This window comes from Crinia signifera, chromosome 6, assembly GCF_055691185.1.
Source record: "Crinia signifera chromosome 6, ASM5569118v1, whole genome shotgun sequence".
NCBI lineage: Eukaryota > Metazoa > Chordata > Amphibia > Anura > Myobatrachidae > Crinia > Crinia signifera.
The window spans coordinates 141,979,683-142,003,939 of record NC_139222.1 but is presented as its reverse complement, the minus strand read 5'-3'; the positions used below and the strand labels follow the sequence as shown (position 1 = coordinate 142,003,939).

Here is a 24,257-nt window from a genome sequence, read left to right as displayed (position 1 = left end):
ACAATCTGAAGGTATAAAAATATTAAAAGTTGTTCCTTCTATCAATATTAACGGTATAGTTCAGCCCAGGTTAATACTATAAGACCTGCGGAAACAGAGCTGGCCATTGCAGGTGCCTTGGAAATGGCTAATATTGTAAGGTATGTACTATATTCACTTTCTGAGCTCTACGGGAAGTTTTAACTGCTTTAATTGTAGCAGGAGCCATGATAAATGTCACATAGCCATATTTCCTATTGGAAGCAGGCTGTATTGATCAATCTCCCTATCTCAGACTGTTTTCCACCAGTGTAAGCAGCTTCTAGTGATTAGTTAGCAGAGGATCTATGTAAGACTTGGATAGAGATATAGTGGAGAGAGATACATTAACAACCAATCAGCTCATAACTACCATTTGTCTAATACAGCATGCAATGTGGCAGTTAGGAGTTGATTGGTTGGTACTTTATCTCTGTCTACTTTATCTTTCTCCTAGGCTTAATACATAGGTATTTTCTATGGAATGATAGCTAGATGCTATGGTATGGGCACCTTTTCCAGTCGTCCACTTCTCCACTCTTTTCACTGCTTGATATATCAACCCCTAAGGGTGAAATGTATCAAATCCTTTAAAGTGGGCAGGAGGCGGTATTACCCACAGGCAAGGATTCTAGCTATCATTTATCTAGTTCAATCAAGAAAATTATAGCTAGAATAAGATTAGATGCTATGGGCAACACCTCCACTTTTTAGTAAAATCTCCCCTTAGCCCAGTACTTCCATCGGACCCGGAGTCGGAGGTCGGACCTGCAGAACATAAGATAAATAAGAATCGGACCCATCAGCGGCACATCATGGGTGCTTTTTAGGATCCGCAAAGTATCGCACCCGATTCCGTCCATAGGTGTGTGTCATCATTGCTGCACACTGGCATACACCTATCTGCAGGTCCAACCTTCCGAGTGGCAGGCAGGAGATTTAAAAAAAAAAAAATCAGTGGCCTCTGATTGGCTGAGAGAGTTCCTTCAGCCACTCAGCGGACATCCATTTATTTTTTTTATTTTTTAAATTCTCCTGCCCGTGCTGCTGCAGCTCCCCGGGAGTCTTTACATGCGATAAAACGCATGCAAAAATGGCACCTGAAATGCCAAATCACATGTGAGCTTCCCGGGAAGCTGCCGTGCGGCTCACTGGGAAATTGAATGCTACTTCGCCTTAAGGATGAAACACAATTTACGTAATGTAACTCTTTTTTTTTAATTTCTCAGAACTTTCAAAACTTTTGGCATGGGGTGCTGTAAAAAAAATAAATTATACTCTAAGGTAGGGAACCATTGAGCCTTCCAGCTGTTGCTGAACTGCAAATTCCAGCATGCCCTTATAGCAAAACTGTAGCAGGTCATGCTGAAATGTGTAGCTCAACAACAACTTGAGGGACGAAGGTTCCCCATCTCTGCCCTAAGGTATAGTGATTCAGAAAGGTTTGGGAACCACCGGGCTAACTCATACCAATCAGAGGGCTAATTATCACAGCCCAGTGTTTAATTGGGAGGAAGTGAAATTTGAGTCTACTACTACCTAAAATTCTGCCAGGTATAAAGATAACATTCTTCAAGGAGTGCTATACACCTTAACCCCAGCTTGGCTACTTTAGATGTCTCCTTTCATGCTATCTTTAATGAACATCTTGCAATTTTCTGCGAGACCACAGTTTAATAATAATTTGTTACTGTGCACTGAAATACTGATCTGACCAAACACTACCAATACTGCAATAGTAAATATGCATTGCTAACAGTCTGTCTGGCTGTAAGTGGGCATATAAAAAAAAACTTTAGAACTACAGCATATGCAGCTTAAGATCTACTTCAGGACTGGCCAACTGGTTATTCTGCCCGGATAAAGAGGACAGAAGGACCTCTAGCGTCTGTCTCCAACAACCCTGTAGTCTCTGTCTGTATGTTGTCAGAGATTCTGTGCACCTGTGGCATGCCGATCCCCCCCACCCCCACCCTCTTGTCCCCATACCTCCCAACTTCTGACGTTCCTGAGGCGGGACATAGCTGCTGCGCGCCAGGATGTGGCCTATACTCGCAGCTCTCCCGCGAGGCCACGCCCCCATTTTGCCGCTATGGGGGCATGACCGAGAGGCTCTGTGAGCCTCTAGCCATGCCCCCAGTCCCCTGGCTGTGGGAATAGACGCTGTGCGCATGCGCACAGCGTTTATTCCCCGCAGCTTAGCAGCAGACAGGGGGGACTCCCAACAGCCCCCCCTCACCACGGGACACTGCCGCCCGCGGGTGGGACAGCGGGACAGGCCCTGATAATCGGGACTGTCCCGCTGTAATCGGGACTGTTGGGAGGTATGTGTCCCAGCCCTTTTCTGGTAGGCCCAGTGGAGGAGGGAGGAGAGGGGGCTGGCAGCATGCTATCTCTCCTTCTTGGCTCCTGGAGCTAGCGCTCCAACAGAGCCACCCTCTCTACGCCCCTGTCCAGATCTACCAACAGTTCACATTTTCCAGACCACCTACTTAAGCATATGCGCAGGTGTAAGCCATTACTGTTACATTTTTAAACATGAGCTGCATAATCATTCATTCCTAACTGACACATTCTACAGATGCACCGGTAGTCTGGAAAACATGAACTGTTGGTAGATCTCAAGGACCAGTTTGGCCAACCCCGATATACTGTACTTATTCAGCTGACATCTTCCTGAAACAATGGGAAGATATTAGGATGTGTGATCTTTTAAAAAACACAGGGTGTTGTAGTGCTACATGCCAAAGATCAAGCCTTACCATGAAGAACGTTTATGCAATACCTCATTAAATAGGAAGGGGAGGATTTAATTGCTCATTTGTATAATTTTATTACGATACACATTGCCTGCACTGGATTCAGTAGCCTAATCCAATGAGCAGTTTCATTTCATACTCCATTGCAACAAAAGTTATGGGCTCTACCTGGAAAATATTTACATAAGGTCTTGGTGAAAAGAGCTAAAAATTTGTAGGAGAGTATTGTCCAGCTAAGAAATGAAATATGAAGGCCCACTTAACAATACATTTCTTGTGTCGTAAGTTGCGTTTTCAGGCTTTTTTTTCCTGTGAGTATTGATAAGATCTAATAAGTTAAGTTACAATCTATAAGGACTTCTGGCCCACGAATGAAGTTCAGAGTTGGGGAGATTAATTAAATCTCGGAGAAAGAAAAAGTGGAGAAGTTGTCCGTGCCAACCAATCAGCTTCTGTAATTTTACAAATAGGACAGAAACAGATTGGTTGCTATCTAGCCAAAATTTGATAGACCTCCCTAAACAGAAATAGTATCTGCACCTGAGATGTGGAGCTGGGAGGAGACAAGAGTTGCAGAGACCACCACTTGAGGATCCAGCAAAAAGATGACTTAATCATCTCAGTAATAATCAAACCAATGTTCAGTTGGGTATGACATCTCAACATCCCTGTCATTGGAAGCATCACTAAATCTTTGGGAATCCTGTCTTGTGTTACAACATAGACCCTGTACCCCTTTTTAGATGTTGTGTTTGTTTTAAGGCCTGTGGTTGCATGTGGATATAATGGTTTTTGCAAAATGTGTATTTGTGCATGCACTATTGGTGTGAAAATATATGTGTATATATATATATATATATATATATATATGTGTGTGTGTGTGTATGTGTTTGTGTGTTTATATTATTTGTAGTTCATTGTTTTTCTGTTTTTAAAACACCATTTGTGTATTGATACAAAATCTCATCTGTACATTTATATGTCTGTATGTATAAATCATGCATGCTTACATAGTAACCACTTATGTTGTTCTGTATATATCTTGTTATTAACACATCTTCATTGTATTTGTGTGAAAAATATCATGTATGCACGAACGTTGTGTCCCTGTGCTGGAAAGGTGACGTGCTTGTTATGGTCACATCTTTATAGGAAGAAATGAGTTGCCGCAATGGTGAGTGTATATAGTAGTGCATTTGAATAGAAATAGTGTTTGTATGTATTAATAATTGTGGGCGGCCTGTGTTGTCCAGTTAGAGTGTGTGCACGTATGTGTAGGGATCCTGTGTGTGTTGTGATTTTGTCTTTACAGGATTCCTAAATTCATTGAACCCATAAAGTTTGCCTAGGATTGTATTGGGATGGTGTTGGATGTTGTTCTCTCTCTTGGCATCAAGTACAGGGCCTCACGGTTTCTCTTCCCTTTGAAAGGCTAATATGCAACCCGCGGCTGGATCTCAAGCAAACATCATCTGCCAGGCAAGGGCATGATAAACCTTCCTCCCTACTCCATGTGACTCAGCAGGTAGACTTAAACTGCAGCCAGTGGCGTAACTATAAATCTTGCCCCCCCCCCTTCCTGCCAAAAAGTTTGTGCCCCCCCCCCCCCCCCACACACACACACACATATATATATATATATATATATATATATATTTCGGTACTTGTTTCCTAGCACGGCGCCCGTCGCAGGTGATCACATACCTTAACTTAAGCAATGCGATGGACGCGACCGACGCGATTTCAGGGCTATTTTTAGCATTTTCCCCGACATGTCCTCCACCTTTTCATACCCCCACTATCCACGTCGGTGTGGAGTTGATTTTATATAGTGTGGCGAGCGCAGCGCGTCACCGAGCCCGAAGTGTAGTGAGGGTATGAAAAGGTCGGAGGACGCGTACCGCCGCCCCTCGCGGCCTCACTGCGCTCGCCACGCTACGGGAAATTAGGGTCCGGGGGGCATTTAACATTGGGCCAAATGTAAAATCGGGTCTCAGGGACCATTTTACATTGGTTTCGATGTAAAAATCGCACCGATAGCTTCGATCGCATCGCATGCGATTTGGTTTCAACGCAATTTTTTAGGACTCGATGGATGCAATCAAAATCCCAGGCGCCATGCTAGGAAACAAGTACCTATATTTCTTTTCATTATTTTTGTACAAAAAAGCGCACTTCTATTATAATAATATATAAATTGTTAGGACTGGACTGGGTGGGAAGTGTGGCTGTCTATCTGCAACAGGAGAGAGGCAGAGAGCCCAGAAGACACTGCTGCTTCCCCCTCCGACATCCCAGGTCGCTCACCCGCCCTACTATTCTGTACACAGCAGCCAATAGCTGGCTCTGTGTGCAGTAGTTAAGTCACAGTCAACGGGCTTCATGGCTGTGCCCACGCCATGGCTGACTCCGGCAATCAGCCTCAGCCAGCAGGGCGGGCAGCGGCGGGTATGTAAGTGCTGAGTGCATTGGCCACCGGCGCCCACACAGACCCCGCTGCCGCTCGCTCCCCCAAGCGGCAGCCAGAGCTGCCTCACTGTAGTTACGCCACTGACTGCAGCCCATCTTGTGTTATGGCCCAAGATCAATGTAGAGCTACAAGCATTTTGTCATCCATGAAAAAGCATGTACTGACACTGACTTATATAATCAGTTTTAAGTAACACAGAAGGAGACATCACAGCTGGTGGTACAGACATGAAGATAACATACACAAGGGGTGGCCAAATCTGTCCTCAAGATCTACCAACATGTATGTTAGGCAACCTATGGATCTATATTAGGAATGAATGCATCATGTTTGAAAATGTGTCAGTTAGTAATGACTACAGCTGTGCACCAGCTAGGGGATTTGGAAAACGTGGACCATTGGTAGATCTTGAAGACAGGTTGGACAACCGTGGCATGCGCGATTAGGAAGCTAACAGAAGCTGATACATTCTGGAGGAATCATTATGTTTGTTTCACCCTACATCTTCTACATGTAGAACAGTTTTGCCAGAACAGGGGCCAATTTAAAAGATAGATTTACCACTTTCTGATATTCTCACGCATTGGGTGGTTGAAGATGTGCATTGTTCAAAGTGTGCATATATCAGCATGTGCCAGAATAGATCTTTCTCAGTCTATCTATATACTAATAACACAGTATATCAATAAAATACAATGGAATAGATCTTCCACAGCTAACAATCTTATAGATAATCCTGATATATGAATTTGATGTTTGAGATGATGCTGTCCTACATGCAAACATGTAACAAACAATGATTTGGAATTGTTGATCTTGTGACCAATAGTAGGTCACTACGCAAAACATGGAAAAGACTGATTTTTAACAAGATGAACTAGACACTACACTGTTGTCTTCCATTGTAGATATTTGAAATATCTTTACTGCCCTGTGACTGGCAAAAGATACTGTATGTATAGTATTGTATGAAGTCCATGTGTCCTAGTGTTTAGAAACACAAATGTCCCATATATTGTGCAGTCTACAGCATTCTTTTCTAGTAAAATGATAGCCAATTGAAAATATAAGTTGTGTGAATAGAATAGATTTCATTTGGACTGACAATGCAATGGAAATCTGAGTATCCTTAGTCATATGAGTATCCTTAGAATGCCACCTACCAGCCGTGGGAATGCCCGCCCCCACCACCACGAATATACCCGATGCACTGCTAATGTACTGTATGTTTTCCATAAACATCCATTTGCAGGGTAGCATGTAGGCCTGGAATTATTTGATGATTGCCGACCATCAAATGATTTTATCTAAGTCAGTCTCTGCTGACTTAGATTTGTGGAGTCCGGCACCGAGGACTGGGCAGTCGGCTGAGGTCCTGTGACATCAGCCGCCCGCCTCTGGTTCGCATAGGGATGCCCAGCGTATTCCTGGTACCCCCAGCGTTTTTGTGGTATTTCCAGGATTTTGGTGGGTACTCCCAGGAAACAGAGATACATATATATATATATATATATATATATATATATACCTATACCTGTACGTTTTATATATTTTATATTAAATACCAAATGTTTAAATTGTTATTGATTGTATCTTAGCGCACTCTGATATCCCCCTGTTTTTTCCATTTCTATTGTCTGGGTCTTGTCTAACAGAAGACCCTTCAGAGGTGCTGCTTCTATTTCTATAGCGCAGGAAGGGGTTCCCCCCACATTTATATATATATATATATATATATATATAAACTGACAGTTTCTTCACTATTATGCTTTAAATACAAGTTATCCACGTTTTTTTTGAGTGCCGCCTCCTGTTTTCAATTATTTGGAAATCGTCCTTTTATATTCATCTTGTGGAAGGCACCTCACAGCTGCTACGCTGGATGCGCTAAGTGCCGGTCCTCACGACCCCTATATATATATATATATATATATATATATATATATATATATATATATATATATATATATATACCAAGAGAAGGACCTGTCACTCAGGACTGAAATAAGCTGCGTTTCCGTGTGGAATAAAAATTCCTCCAGTTTCTTCACCAGCATCAAGCCTCTGAGTGCCTTTGTCCATTTGGAGTATTGTATATATATATATATATATATATATATATATATATATATATATATATATATATATATGCAGACAAAGTGGCGGCACTCATGGTTGGTTAATGAAAAATGACAGACACATATATATATATATATGTGGGAGGTATAGAGAGAAAACAGGCGCCTAACCTTACTTATAAAATATGACTATAAAAATGTCACAAAGGACTAATCTGCTCCCCTTGAAGAAGTCCATAGCTGGACGAAATGCGTTGGGACCATCCTTTAATCCTCCATGTTATTACGCCTCTGGACTGATGTTCTGTTCCATAGTTCCTAACCTGGGAAAGGACTTTAAAAAACTTTTTTTGGCGAGCTAAGTACTTGTTGTGGTCTTTTAAACTGAATGCTAAAACTTTTATGCCAAATAGATTATTAAGCCACTTACTTTTTGCTTCTGTTGCCCCATCCCATCCCTCTCCCACTTGTGTTCCTCACCAAATATACCTATGTATGTTTTATAAAAAAAAAAATTATATATCCCTTTTTATAATAAATGTTATCATTTTAAAAGAATTTGTGACATCTTTATAGTCATGACTCATAAGTTATTATATGTGCAATTTTTGGTTAAAAACGTCAGAATTCGCACGTTTTTCAAAAATCACACATGTAATAGGGTTCGGTTCGCGGCAAAAAAACAATGCACTTTTTGCTGCAAAATCGCACATTTTGAAGTGGCTCGCCCACCAGCCAATGATGGTCCGGCATGGGGGTTTTCCCGACCATCATTGGCTGGTGGGCGGGCCTAAGTCCCGGTCTGGGGGCGGAGCCCCAGATGTACACAGAAGACCAGACCGTGGGAAGAGTGCTAAAGGGCTCCCAGAGAAGCGCTGAAGATGTCCGGTGAGTACGTTTGGTGAGTATGTTTTCTCTCCACAGGTACCCCACTATGGATTCTACAGGAGAAGGGGACCGATCTTCTATCAACATAGGTAAGTATGGATGAATGGGCTCCGTGTGAAATAAAGTTTTACTGTCAGTGTGTGTGTGTGTATTTATTTAACTATTTGTGCTACTGTGGGACTACAAGTCCCAGTTGGCCCTTTATTGCCCCACATGCTGGGACTTGTGGTTCTCCAAGTCCCTGCATGTGGTGCAGGCTTGCTGGGACTCGTAGTTCCACAGCGGTATACAATAGTTTTGCTTTCTTTTTACACCATTTATCAGCTCGATGCCCACCGCCCAGGGGCATCGAGGACAGCCCCGGGCTTCAGCATGGGCAGGTAAGTTCTGGAGGGGGGAACCCTTCTTTAGGGGGGTCCCCACTCCCCCAGGACCCCTGCCCATGCTGACCGGTCAGATCACAATGATCTGTGCATGGTTCTGTCAAATTCGCCAGCCAGAATCTGGTCTAATTTTTGGGCGATTTTTGGTAACCTTTACCAAAAATCGCACCCTATTACATGTGCAAGTTAGATGCTTTTGCAATGGGAAAACATCTGGATGCGAAATGAAGTGTGACAAAAAATCGCCACTTCAAAATGTGCGATTTCGCTGCAAAAAGTGCGTTTTTTTGCCGCGAATCGCACCTTATTACACGTGCGATTTTTTTTTAAAACGTGCGAATTCGGCCAGTTTTTGAACCAAAAATCGCACATGTCTAAAAAATCCCACCCTATTACATTTCGCCCCAGGTTCAATAAACCAGGAAAGTTGCAACAGCAAAAGTTACTTAAAGGTCTGTTGTCAAGCAGTCATTTTTTATTTTTGTAAAATGAATGTACTGCGCTTGCTCACTCTGCTTCATGCCATTCCCATTTGGAGTGCATGTGGATAGTAAAATATGAAAAAGGCCAACATTTTTGAAAGTCCCCCAAAAATTTATGTCAACAATATGGTGTTGACCTATTGACTGTCAGCCTTTAGAATACCATTGTAGTTGGTTGCAGTAGCGCACGCAGGGGGGGTTTCTGGGTACCCAGAAACCCCCCCAGGAGTCTATGGTCACTAGACTGAAAGCTGAGGGTCCCCTCTTTCCATGGGTACAAGAATTTTAAAAATCGGCCCTTGGGAACCGGAGATATCTGACTTCAAAGCAGTGGTCCCCATCCAAGCCTGTTAATTGCTTTTCCAAGTCAGATATTTCAGGTTCTGTCTGACTCAGAGTTTCTCTGAGGGTATATTCCAAAAGATGGGACTCTCCCCCATTGGTGGACACTAGTAGCTTATCTCTACTGTTCCCAGAACCAGAGATATCAGCCTTCCAGCAGCTGGTTACTGCTCCAGCTCCACACACCTGGTATGTAGTTTTATATACTCGTTGGCAGATTGCTCTGCCTCCTGAAGTCTGATCCCCTAGTCCCCAGTACCATTTGGTAGGTGAGATTCTCTAATTTTTAAATCCATTAAAATCTAATAAATGTATTTCTGGGAACTGGAGATATCTGCAGTCAAGCAAGCTGTCTCCCACCAGAAAATTATGAATAATATGCCCACTCCACTATACACCCCTCCTCTGCATATTAAACATCCTCTACCACCCTGGAAGTTATGTGTCAGGGCCCCTTCATTCAGCCCAATGCCCTCTTCTCCCACCCCATCTCCCACCATCTGTACAGTAAAGGGGTAATTAATGGAAATTACTGATCCAGGCGCTACATGCTGAGCAGTTGATATAATACCCCCTACCACCCGGGGGACATCAAAGCTTCCCCCACCCCTACCGCTGGAGGATCAGTAGTGGCCCCAATACATTGCTATGCCCAGGGGTCTACACTGCTGTTGACGCCCCTGTATGTATATATATATATATATATATATATATATATATATATGTATATGTCTATCTATAATACTTTAAATGACCCGGTAAATACTGGGTCACCTAAGTGTCCATCTCTGTGCTTTGCTCCGCCCCTCTGGAAACCCCCTTCTGAAAATCCTGCGTTTGCCACTGGGTTGACTACTTGGCAAGCTGTCACACTAGTAACTCTTTTATTTGTGTAGATTAGCTCTAAGCATTAACCCTTTGCCAAGTGAATTTGTCAAAATAGGTGTGAAATTGCTAAACAAACATTTTTAGGTACTTGTTTCCTAGCCCGGCATCAATCACATGCCTTAATTAGTGGTATGCGATGGTATGCGATGGGACCCGATTTTCGCACTGTACAATTTTAAAATCGCATGTCATTAAAATGGCATGCGATGCGATCGATGCAATCAAAACGATCATTTAATTGTACATGCAACCTGATGGGGTGATTAGTATGTTATATGCACCCCCATCGTTAACGCCACCGCCACTATTAACGCCAACCCGAAGCGTGGCGATCGCAGCGAGCCCGCGAGGGGCGGCGGTAAGCGTCCTCCGACCCTTTCATACCCCCACTATCCACGTCGGCGTGGAGATGATTTTATATAGTGTGGCTAGCGCAGTGAGCCACGAGCCCGAAGCGTGGCGAGCGCAGCGAGCCCTGCGAGCAGGGCCGGAGCTATCATTAGGCAGCCTTAGGCATTTGCCTAGGGCGCTACCCAATGGAGGGCGGCACCGCACACTGCCAATCAATAGTACAGCTCAGCTCTCTCTCCACTATTCAGCCCACATCCCCCCCGGAATAGTCATGCAATTTGCTGACCCCCCATGTGCCGTTAACCGCTCACTTTAATAGGCGGAGTAGGTGCGGCGCCGGTCATAACACTAGATCACCGGCTCTCCCCTGTCTTCTGCTGCTGCCTGTCTCAGGCCTTGTCCTGAGCCCACCCGGCAGCAGGTGGCTGTGAGACCAGTCCACAGCAGGTGAGTCCATGAGCCCCCCTCCCCGCGCCTGACTACCATCTGTGATTCCCCCCCCCCTCCATGCGCTGTTCATCAGCGGCACGCCTGTGGGTTGCTTAAGCTGCCCCCCCCCCTCAGCGTCAATCCCTGTGTATCGCCCGCACCCCCTCTTCCCTGAAGCGTGGTGATAGTGCCTGCTGAACCCCCCCTGCCACTAAATCATATGAAGGGCTACGAATCTATATGGAAATTTTAACAGCAACTATTGTGAGTCAACTATATAAAATTATAGCAAAGCTGTGTCAATAGCATTGATTATGAAGTAAAAACTCCAAACTCAGGGCAGTGATGAAGAAACCAAACCACTAGGTCAATAGACAGTCTGGCATCTCTCTCTAGATGTTAAATTCTATAATATAAATTAGTTCTTTGACTCTAAAATGTAAAATATTGGCATCTATGCAATCAGTATTCTAGACATTCCTATAGCAAAAAGTGGAGAGGCCTTAGTAGAATTCCCTGTAATATCCATCATTATGAATGTAATTAATGATAGCAGAATCGGTTTAGTAAAGGACAGGTAAAGCATAATTCAGTTCCTCTTTTGAAGTCCGTGCAACTTATCACACTAAAAGCATTTACACCGGTTTTGTGTCATGGGCTCTCTGACCCTTTTCACAACTTAGGACAAGAAACCCCTCCATACTGTGGATCGTATCTATATCTATTCTGCATTATAGAGGTTTAGTCTAGAGGACAATACATCAGGACACACCAATTAGACATCCTGGGGAATAACCAACCATATACAGTATATACAGTATATATATATCATAACCTTGGTCTCAAACAGGCCATTATATCCAGCTGCTTCTTTAAATCCTGTTTTCTAGATGACTGTTATATGAGCCTTGCCATATATATATATATATATGCACTTTTGCATTGATACATGGACCCAATCAAGCCGTAGTACCTAATTTTATTAGGACAAGTACATTTTTCTCTATTCTTGTGCCTGTAGCATTGCAGATACTTCAAATGTAACTATCTGTCTTCTCTTCATTGCCATCTATCTCTTGCCATTTCTTACTGTCCATCTAAACATATTCCATTCACGTCTTTCTCCATCTTCTTCATTACTATACACATATCCTTTTTCTATCTCTACGTGTGACACCCTCATCCCTTCTACTGATCAGGACTGTAACTAGGGTGGTGCAGAGTACACCACCGCACACAGCACTGCAGGGTAGGGGTGCTGTTGGTGAAACTTGTCAATTATTTCTTTTAATTGCTTTCACTTGTAGTTTCCCTGCTCATTGAGGCCCAGCTTTCCTTAAGTACCCCCGTTCCCATCCCCTTCCATTCATTAATACCTATAGAAGATACCATTCTGCACGACCATTGTGCTTGATTCATTTTATGGTTCCATCTTCCCAAACTCAGCTGCACACATGATGCACTGATGAGATGCAATCTACAATGCAGTGGAGTAACATTCTCTGTATATGATAAATGTTTTATTGTACAGCAGATTGTGTAGTGTGTGTACGCTGACAATATATAACCCTCTTGATAACTTCTTACTAATATTGAGAGTGATCATTCCTCTTTCTGAATTTTGAAGTAACTGTTCTTTCTTAAACTCTATGGTCCTTACTTTGAGTTGTACACAATCCACATGCAATGCCAATTTTCGCATATTTCAGCAATCTTTTGCAAAATTTACGAAAACCCTAGTGGTATGATGGTTGCTAGCGATGTATGCAAAAATTATTAGTTCAGTTGGCGTGTTATGGGAGTGTCATGTGTGTTTCCTTGCAAGTGGCTGTGTGTTCCGATGCACAACTACAGGCATATAAGGCCGGAAACTGGTCCTGCCATCAGACTGCTGCAATTTTCAAGGACTGATACATGCAGGCTGTAATATCGGTTAGTGAGTCCAATGGTGGTGTATAAGGACTCACTAACGGATATTACAGCCTGCATGTCAATCCTTGACCATTCAGGTGAATGGATCTACACAAAGGAATGTGTTTGTATAAATTCAATATATTTCACACCAGTGGCAGAATCATGGTCATTGACACCTGGTATGGCCAATATTAACCCCCTTGTGTGCAGAAGGCGCACATGCTTGGAAACTTGTGTGGCCTCATTGAAAGAGGCATTACTGCACAGGAAATGCCCCACCCACAGTCCCAAAAATGTATTTATGGGGCCGCTGCCTTATGGAAATCCCCTACTCCCTCACTCTGGGGGCGTGCCCAGGACCCCCAGAGATACTGGACTACCTCCTGAGACTTGTTCTTGCAATGCTGGTTCCTGTCACTGAAAAGGAGATGACATTGCAGGATAATGCCCCCTCCCCTGTATAGACTGTTTTTCACACTATCTTCTCTCTATAATTCTTTAAATTCTATATCCTGTCTCCTTTCCTGTGCCTCTAACCCTCCTTTTGTTTCTAAAACTTTACATATCTTGCAATCTCATCTTCCTCTGCCAAGTCCTACTTATGCTGCAGTGATATCCTCTTTGCAGACATATATTCTGTCACCATTGCCTAGCTTTTATATCTCCCATTCTCATCACTTACCTACAACATATAGTTCTTAATCATCTCTTTTTAATTCCCATTATATTTAATCCTCATCTCTTCATCACAACCCTACCTATAGTTTTCTCTTATTTTTGTATCACAATCTGTATGTAGTTTTAAATTCCTGTTATAAATATTTTTTTTTTGTATTTTTATTCCTGTCTTCCCCTTGCATTGTTCCTGTTTTCATTCTACTTCTTCCTCTTTTTGTACCATCTCCATCCTGCACAGGTGTTGAAAGGATTTCCAGAGTGCCTCCAAGCAGATATATGTCTGCATCTCAATCGCACACTCCTACAGAACTGCAAAGCTTTCCGAGGAGCTACCAAAGGATGTTTGCGGGCATTGTCCATGAAATTCAAGACCACCCATGCACCACCAGGGGACACTTTGGTGCACTATGGAGATGTAATAACCACCTTATACTTCATCTCCCGTGGGTCAATTGAGATACTCAGAGATGACATTGTAGTGGCTATTTTAGGTAAGTATGTGTTTTTTGTCTTCTTTTAGATAGAAATGTGATTAAGTACTTTCGTCAAATAGAAAGTGGCATCCTTTAATGTTATGCAGTGAAAATTATAAAGGTTGTGTTCTTTTTGTAGATTTTTATCTCTAAGCAGAAATTAGCAGAAATATTTGTGTTAAGAATCAATTTGTTCTTTAATAGGAAAAAATGACATTTTTGGAGAACCGATCAGCCTATATGCGCGTCCTGGAAAGTCAAATGCAGATGTGAGAGCCCTGACTTACTGTGATCTTCATAAGATCCAAAGAGAAGACTTGCTGGAGGTTTTAGACATGTATCCAACCTTCTCAGACTGTTTCTGGAGCAACCTGGAGATTACCTTCAACCTAAGAGATGTGAGTAGAATAATGGGAGAAAGCATGTATTTTGGTGATGTCAGCAGAGAGGCTATCCTGCAAGTGATTATTCGTGATATCAGCAGAGAGGCTATTCTGCAAGAGGTTATTCGTGATGTCAGCAGAGAGGCTATTCTGCAAGGGGTTGTGAATATGGATGAAGTCCTACAGAAGACCAGGGCACTTTTAGGCCACATAGGACATAAATAAGGAAAAAACAGCCAGATTGTGAAAACAATGTGACATTTTATTTTATAAAAAGACAGCAAAGACAGTAACAAATATCGGGCTTCATGAGAACAGTACCAGAAATAAGCAAAGGTGTTCTCCCTGTTCTTTTGTTGTCCCTAACCTGCTGCCTCTCTTACTTCTATCAGGCAGACAGTATTCCCCGGTCTCCTACAAGTGAAGAGTTTAACTGCAGCTATCGCCGCACACGTAGGTGCAAACAACCAGGGAGGCGCCGGAAGAAGCAAGGTGAGAATAAAGCATGCAGACTCCACATTTGTTTAAAACTGAGCATACATGAAATGTACAGTATAATCTATTGAACAATTCATACACCAAAGCCAAATGTTTAGAAATATCTCATTTACAATTAGCCCCTCCATCTCTTCCAGATGGCCTAGATGATGTGATTTCTGACGCAGAACAGTATCACACTTATTCAGAACTGACCAACCTTCAGCGACCACTGAGTCGGGAACAGTGGGATGAGATGGCGAGCAGCACAACTCCCTGCTCCCACTCTAGTGATGATGAAACCAAACCATTAAACTCAGAACGCATAGACAGGTTGGCCCCCGCAGAGAAGCAGGAGTTCATCCCAGCTGTTGTGAACTTAGTTACGGCCAACATTAGCAGCCGAGAGGGTGGCAGGAAAATGTTGGAGACAGTGGAAACTTATTCAGGTAAATGCTTTGAGACAATTTGATGTACATTATTTTTAATTCTAATAGGAATACCACCCTATAGTTCTATAGACTTGAGTTTTTATGTTTATTTTTTAATGTACTGTAGGAAAGGTCTTGCACTAAAGGTCTACAGACCAGTATATTATTATTATTATTATTATTATTATTATTACTACTTTTGATTGTTATTATTATTTTAGAATAAGCCAAAACAAATTCTGCTTTGCTTTCATCTATTTTTTTTTCTCTTTTATACATTTGATATTCCTTTTCCTTTTTTTACAACAGTTTCTATAATACTATATAAGCGCCTTGAGTCCTGTTGGAGAAAGTGCTGTATATAAATTAAACTTATTTACTATTTTTTCATCAGCTTCCCCTATTGAGGTACCTAACTTGTTCAGTTTCTGGGGTGACCCCCGACAAGCTGCTTGTCCAGAAACCCACCAACACATTTCAATGGTGCATAACTCCTTGGACCCTCCCGATGACCAGCCAGGAGAGGTGGAGTCACGTCTAGAGCTCCTCCAGGTTCAGTTAGACAGGTAGGAATAATCATCTAGCTAGCAATCAATTTCAATTCAAGTCACTTATCTCAAAGTATTTTTAATTGTTTTGAATGTTTTTTTTTCACAGGCTGGAGTCTAGAATGTCTTCAGATATCAATATAATCCTGCAGTTGTTGCAGAGACAGCTTTCTCAGATACCCCCAGCATATAGTCCAATCTCTCCAAGTTCACACACCCTAGGACTCTATCACTCAGCATCCAAGAGCGCCGAGCCTGTACGAAGCAACCCATCTCTCCCAACAGACTCCCCTGTCTCTCCGCTCCAGGTAAGTAGACTGGGACTGAGAGTTATATGTTTATATAAATTATGATGAAAAACTCTCTTGAAATAAATATTGCTAATAACTGCAAAATATACTTACATACTAATATCTCAGAGAGTACCATATTTATTTATTCTGCCTTGCCCACATAAAGTAGAATTGATGAAGATCTCACCATCATTGATCTCGACTGTTTTATACACCTTCAGCTTCATAGCATCAGTTCTCTGGAGCTTACTGGCAGTGACAGGGTAAAGACCGTTATTTCTGCTGACTAGAAATGCCTTAATATCATAGGCCAATAATGCAGTTTGGCTCTCAAAACAAACCATGATGCCTGAAAAAATGTAATTGAAATCTATCAGTATCAGGTATTATGCTAAATGCACACAGTCTGTGTAGAGTGTAGACAGTCCAATAAGGCCACTATATGTGTGAGTACATTGCACTGTATTCTGTTCCATAAAGACCACACCGTGTATCAGAATAAGATATATAAAATGCATGTAACATACAGTTCAGCACTACTGAATACATTATATTTTCAATAATAAGCATTGCCATTCACTAACAACAGTGTGGTAATTAGTAGCATTTTGTTATGTAACAAAATTACTTTATTATATATTTAAATAATCGATTGTAAGGTAAACTAATACCAAACAAGTTAACACATTAGGGCTGCATTAAAATGTAGCTTTGTTCAGGTGCATCTGGCTGCCCGGAGATGGCGCGCTGAAGTCCACAAAAGGTCACTCGTTTAAGTGCTCAAATGGGACTATTTTTTTCGAGGTGCGACTAAACCCGACCTTAATGAGCACAATCAGCGCAAAAATGAATATTAATTGCATATCGCCCTTCGATCTGCCATAGTTTTAGAAGGGAGATCAGGTGCAACATGACAATTGAATATGGCCCTTAGTGCTATAATATTATACTCTTATCCAGTCATGAGATGAGTCTGCAAAATGTTATGAGGAATAATATAGTCGTTACTGAAATAGTTACACATATAGACCTGAAGTCCATTTTAATCAATATTGATGAACATTTAGCATCATAATAACAGCAGCAATCACCTTCTTCCTCTTATGAAGCATGCACTGTTCTTTTTCTATATAGCATTGCACATATTTTACAAAATAATCCCTATTTTTGTAAATTACTGTACAGCTACTCAGAAAAAAGCAAATAAAAAAAAGGATACCATTTGCTATGGTGTAGCGCAGTCATGCACAATGTGTCCATTGTGATAAAATGGTCGATCAAAGGATGATTGGCTGTAGATTACCCCAACTGGGAGCCTACCCCTGGATGGGTTAAGTCTGGGAATTGAACAGGTCGGGCCTTAGAACTAGTGATGCACTGGCACTGATGTCACAGGTGCTGCAACCAAGCTTGCTTTCCTGCTCCAACCCACCTGTGTCAGCCTACTTCCGACCATGGACATTGTTGTGACTGGAGTGTTGATTGTGTGATCAGAGCCTGCTGATGATTGATGAAGGTAAGAATTGAGTTGGGTTCTGATGTTGACATACCAAAGGGCGCTCTGTGGCTGGCATATCAAGGGGGGTTGGCAGCAGTATTTCATAGCAGTAATCTCAGGAGTTTTGGAAGGTGTTGCATGTAGCGTTTTGACAAAGCTTTCAACAAAGCTGCACATAGCTAGTCGTTTACAGTAATCACTAATATTCATGATGACATCACAATGTGCTTTATCCACCATTAGGCTGGATAAGTTGCAGGACTTGGGGAGCCACCACACTGTTGGCAACCAGAAATAAAATGATGACTTAATTCTTTAAAATGTTTTTTAGTTATCCAGTCCAGTTATCCAGTTGAGGGGAAGATTTTAAATAGACTACCAGATGGCTGTACATATGTAACCATGTAACTTACTGCTAGAATCTATATTAGTTAAGCCTGAAGAGCAGCATACCATTATATGTAATCTTCCTAGTGTCCGTTACCAACACATGGTAATTTCCTGAGCATGCATATGCACTGCACTGCGTTTAGCAGAATTACAGTGAGAAGTGTATCAGTCTAATGGGGTCTACACGCGTAGCGATCTTTGCTTATTTTCTAAGTGATCTATTTAGATTTTACCAGATCGCTTAGAATTTAAGCACAAATCACTGTGTGCGTTAGGGCCCCCAGCGACAGAGAATCATGTGTTGTTATCGCCTGACTAGATTGATACATGCAGTATAAATGTTGTCATCATCCATGTTCTCTCTATTAAGAACACAGGCGATGCTAGATCACTCAACACAAAGCTTCCATCGCTCCGTGTGTAGGCCTTATTATGCAGTTGATCCCACAACTCTGACCTCAAGGTGGACTAATAGTTCATGTTTATCAGGTTACATGTAGATTTTTTAAATGTAAAAGCTGGTGACACACAGTGCTCCTGCCAGTGACCTGGCAAATGTCAACTGTAAGGGGTCCTTGAGCACCGAGTTTGGGAACCATTGCCTTAAGCCATTCTGTACTCTTTATCATGTCCAATGTATATGAGCTATAACAGGAGTGGCCAAAAACAGGGACTATGAAGAACCACCTAAACCACACAAATGATTAATATTTCTGCAATAAGAGAGGACCATTCCAAATGACATGCCCAACATTTTTTATTTTATTTTACTTTCCTTTTAAACAGTCTGGGTTTTTTTTCTGAATGACCAATGTGTAAGCAATTGAGTATTGCTTATTTTAGACATGTTTTTCACCACAATTGTATATTGCCACTATTATGATTCCTGTTTCTTTTGCAGAGCCCAGGATTGACTGACTACAATGATTTAGAACCACTTCACTTAAAGCCTAATGTTATGCATCTCAGCACTAGCTCCCTGGAACCTGTTGGCCTGATCCCTGGACATCCCACATTCCACATTGGCCTTCCACCAGAAACCCACGCCCAAGCTATCCTTGGAGGCTTCCGCTTCCCTTCTCTCCCAGAGCACCTGGAGTGCCCTTCTCCTCCGGACCTGGAATTTCAAAGACACTTTTCAGACCCAGTCCTCCCAGGAAGTTAGAGCCATAAAGGTGGCTACTTAAGAAGTTTACCTGTTTTCAATACAGGGCTGAGGAGGGGAGAAAGATGTCTTAGCCTGAGTTTACCCTCCCATTTATGCATAGGATAGATTTCTTGTGGGCCATACTGGAAGAAGAGGTGAGATAGGATGGCACTTCCAGAAGTCAGATTAGACCTTTCAACATGATGACACCACATGTTCTACAAAAAGGGTATCTGCCCCTTTAAAATTGATATTCCTAAAAATAAATTATATGAGTTCCTAACGCTGACTGACCTAAGGTGTGTCTGACAACTGGAGATACTGTAAATTGAATTGTTTGATGCCCAGGAAAGAGCTGTGCTGCCTCAGTGTTGGAAATGATACAAAGCTGAAGAAATAATTAGTTCTTCCATCATGGAACATACTGTACACAGTGCATGTAATGTTATCATTTTCATGGTATGGGAAATATAATATGGGAGTAGTAAAAGTAAAAATGACTGCAGGAGAATAACAACTGATAAAACATTTTCAGGAACTCTACCACACAAAAAAAAAAAAAAAAAAGTGCATTGAAGTATTTCTCCATCAATGCCTCACGGGATACATTTCCTTGTAACGTATGTAATATACTCCTAGAAAATAATTTTAAAAGTGACTTAAAGTTATGATATTGCATCTTGTCCTGGAATATATTACTGCACATAATTCATATATTGTGGTGTTCATTCTAGCACCCTGCATCTTTCAAAACCCATGCAGTTCTTCCTCCCTGCCTGGGGTGTTGCTCTCTGCTGCATGCTTCTAGTACAGGTCTGGTCTGCACATCAGTGCTGAAATACAGACCATATTCTGCTAGAAGCACCACAGCAGAGAGTGATACCTCAGACGGAAAGGTTGGTATTTACTAGCATCTATTCTAAGTCACCTGCATATTGAATATTTCTGATCTAAGCATAAGTTACTTTTAAACAATGTGTATTTTCAAAAAGTCCCAAAAGTAAACCCTCAGGTAACACAAGATACCAAGAATAAGCAGCTAATAAAAATGAAGGGTTTGTGTTGCACTCGTAATAAAGCAGCTCTCTAGGAATTGCCTAGACAATGGAAGAACAGAAGAAAGCTTCGCACTCAAAAATATCAGAAACTAGTTGAAAATACTTTAAAAAATGTATTCCATCCAATAAAACATTCAGGAGAACAAACAGACTATTATGTACCATGTAGTCGCTTTATTAGAGGGTTCTGGTAGCTGAGTGTAAAGCTTTCTTCTAGGTTTTTTCTTTTTGGAGAAAACAGCCATTTGGCTAGGAACATATGAGCAACCCTCCAACTCACCGCTTATACTTTAAGCAGTTTCTGATCTTCCCTCAGTCTGTTTAGTAGGATTTTCTTTGCGTTGACTCCGATCAAAGGAATTTTAAATACAACAGTAACATCAAATTCTATTGATAAAGAAGCAGCTTTTACATTGTGTCAATGACGAAGTGTCATCAAACTGAAATTGACAAAACAGTTTCAAGTAACACCAAACTGCACGCAGGTCTGTAGACATAACAATAGTCCTTAAGTATTGCTGTTGATAAACAGGTCTTAGATCCACATATCCGCCAGCATCCATATATCAATTCCCCATGGTCAGTTTCATTCACTAGCATACAGTGGATCTGGTCCTCAAAAGAGAAGATAAATCCTCCATTGTTTATTATATAAAACTTAAATACAACAAGTTCATACATAAAATATCATGGATTCCTAACAGATTTTTAGTATACACAAACAGGTAGACATGAAGGCAAAATGTTAATAACCGAAACAGGCGTCCACAGATACTGGTGGGCAATAAGCCAGGCACCCTTGAAAGAGATACCTTTCTGTATCGAAACACATGAAGAGAACATTTGGAAACTGCCTAGCTTATTGCCCACCAGTATCCATACCATTATTAAAGTGTGGTGCAGTAGATATACAATGTTTAGGTAGACAGAAAATAGCTCAACAACATATAATGGACATGCAGTAGGTCGACAGTTACAGAAGTTTCAAAATGTGTAGGAGCTATGGAGAATATGAAGAAACAGCGGTAATCCTAGAGGAGTGCCAACCACAACACTGATAAACAGGGAAGTGGTAACAAATGAGGGTAGCTCTAATGTGTACAACCCATTTAAATATACAGCTAATTGAAGATCTTGATATTATTTTCGGCCTTTACCACTTGGGCACAGTTACTGTATGTTTGAATAGTCAAATTATGACTTGTGATCAGAGTGTATATTTACTAAGTACAGTATATCTTGGTAGAACTACCACAACGGTCACAGGTTATTTAACTGGGAACAGTTCTCGTGTCGTCTGTCACATCGGTGTACAGCGCATTTGTTAAATATGACATCAGTGATTTGTAATCAGTGGCAAAACATGACTGTTACAGTAACAATCATGTAACAGTTAAATCATGCAAAAGGCATATCGTAAATTTAATATATTCACAAATGGTGTTTAACAAAATATAATGGGAATGGCGGGTCAGCTAATGTATTGCAAAATCCAACAAGATTGAGAACTCATTTATAAATAAATGTATTTGTGGGATGTATGCGATTAGGGTCATTTTAATTTATGGCCTAGTCCTTTCAATAATAATGTTAGGTTCCTAAAAAGAAAGCTATTACACTAAAGGGCTGATACACAGTTGAATGTACACCCATTTTTGGAGCATGTATTCGTATAGCATGTTTCAGAATCAAGTGTATGTAAATACGCATTGAAGTTGTAGCTAGCAATTGAAAAGGCGCAATAGGAATTCTAACGTTTGCTGAAAGAATTGTGAACTATGCAGAGATGCCTGAAAACATGATTTCAGACAAATCTTTTTACATCAAAGATAAAGTTAGTGTAAGTGCACCTTGTTGATGATGAAAGATATCAACCAAATAACATGAATAGGGATGGTTTACTCACAAAGATGCCTAAATTCTGCATACGGGGGAATATACAAATTTTGCTACAAACACGCATTCGTAGAAATATTATGGCCAATCTGGGATCAACTTAAACACCTTGCAATAAAGAAATGTCAATAATAGACACACAGGGCCAAATGTAATAGGGTGAGAGTTTCAGAAAGTGAGAGATTTTGGGAGAGTTTTCCCATGTTTTTTAAAGCAGCAATCAATTACATGGGAAAATCAACCTGGTATTGCAGTGTAATTGATTGCTGCTTTAAAAAACATGGGAAAACTCTCCCAAAATCTCTCACTTTCTGAAACTCTCACCCTATTACATTTGGCCCATAGTTGCAACATATCTAACACATTAAAGAATATCAACTATATCTCCTTATCTCAAATTCATGAGAATGTTAAAGATTGGGAAGTACAGCGACATAACTGCAACAAAACTGTAGGATGACATTCTGGTGCACATGGGGGATACTGGTGAAGATGTACAGTATACCATAAGATACAATGCTATGCTTAGTGAATACAAAGACCTGCATAGGGTTATAGATAGAAATATCTAAGTGTAAGGAGAGAGAATAATGATAGAGTAACCAGTACAACTGTAACATCACAATTAATTTTCACTTTGTCAGTCCCACGAACATGTGATGTATTTTACCATATTAAGTTGCCCGTCAATGGTGAATATGCACTGCACTGCTCATTTTACAGCAATCCCATAAGCACCACTGTGTTCATGTGACTCTGACAACTGTGATCATGTGACTCTGACAGCTATGACGGGAGCCAAATGGTTAGCTTCTAAATGTATATTGCAAACAAAGGACACACAAAGCTAATATATATGGGGAGACATGGGGCTACAGCAGTGCACAAACATGACAGGAAGTTACATCCCACATACACTCATTGAAGGTAGAAGTCTTATTTACCATGCGTTATTTAACAAGATAGTATTCCTTTTGAAGAAAAAAAAAGTTAGACATCAAACATAAAAGTACTTGGTAGATTCTGCTCTCACAAATAAAATAAAATGTTTGTCCTCTGAGAAGACAACAAGCACATCTCTCATTTCCATATTATTTCATACAAGTAACTGTTACCATAGTAATCTGTTTTTATTGTCTTCATATGAGCCTTTGGTAAGTAGCACCTTATTTATATGAAATAGATACTTATTTAATGTTAGGTAATGGACACAATCCTAAAAATGGATCATAAATGTTTATAATCCAAATAATATTATATATGGAAAGGGGATCTATAACATCTACTAGCCTACAGAGAAATGTAAATTTAAAGTTTTAATGTCATGCACACAGTAAAGATAGCCATTTGGACACTGAACAAGGGGCCATATTTAGAGCAGTATGTACACTTGATGGTTTGTATACTACTTTGATTGTTGTGGGAGCTGTACCAGAGAATGCACATTTCCTGGACTCACAAGCAGCAGGAGGTGGCCAGTCTGACTAAGCTTTACCTTACTCAAATAGCCGATACTGAAATGATCTCTACCAATGATCTCGATGTTGATTCTATGCAGTGGCTTTGGAAGCGGCTCTCAGATTTATAAAACTCTCAGGAGGCATCATTTCTCCTCAGACGCATCCTGCTGCATTAGTATATTAGTTTTACCGGTATTGCACAGAAGCTGTACAATATCGTAAAACTTTGAATCAGTCCCAAGTTTTGTGACAATGCAGCCTACTCATTTCACTAGGAACAAAAGCTTATGAAAATTTGCCCATGAACTTCTGCATTTATGTCACTGTTTTTTTTATGGAAAATAATAGGCTAAATTCTCATAAATGTTGGTCCAGCCCACAAAATGGCTGTCTCTATTGTCTATCAAAATGGCTGTCTCTATTGTCTGTCAGTGACACTTTAATTCCCTGTTAAGTGCAAATAGCAGAGCTTAGGTGGACACTAAACTCCACATTTTTTTCCTTTATTATTACTCTTTGTAAC

The 24,257-nt window shown here is 41.0% G+C and overlaps 1 protein-coding gene across 1 annotated transcript in view; it reads left to right on the top strand.

Annotated features, from left to right (window-relative positions):
* The window catches only part of KCNH6 (potassium voltage-gated channel subfamily H member 6), a 203,958-nt gene extending 181,494 nt beyond the window's left edge, over positions 1-22,464 (top strand). Inside the window, exons 8-14 of the mRNA XM_083147475.1 lie at positions 13,919-14,171; positions 14,358-14,551; positions 14,929-15,028; positions 15,172-15,462; positions 15,839-16,010; positions 16,102-16,300; positions 19,075-22,464. Coding sequence (XP_083003601.1) covers positions 13,919-14,171; positions 14,358-14,551; positions 14,929-15,028; positions 15,172-15,462; positions 15,839-16,010; positions 16,102-16,300; positions 19,075-19,338 — 1,473 coding nt within the window. The 3' untranslated portion in view covers positions 19,339-22,464. The remainder of the gene's footprint in view (positions 1-13,918; positions 14,172-14,357; positions 14,552-14,928; positions 15,029-15,171; positions 15,463-15,838; positions 16,011-16,101; positions 16,301-19,074) is intronic.
* Positions 22,465-24,257: the final 1,793 nt, after the last annotated feature.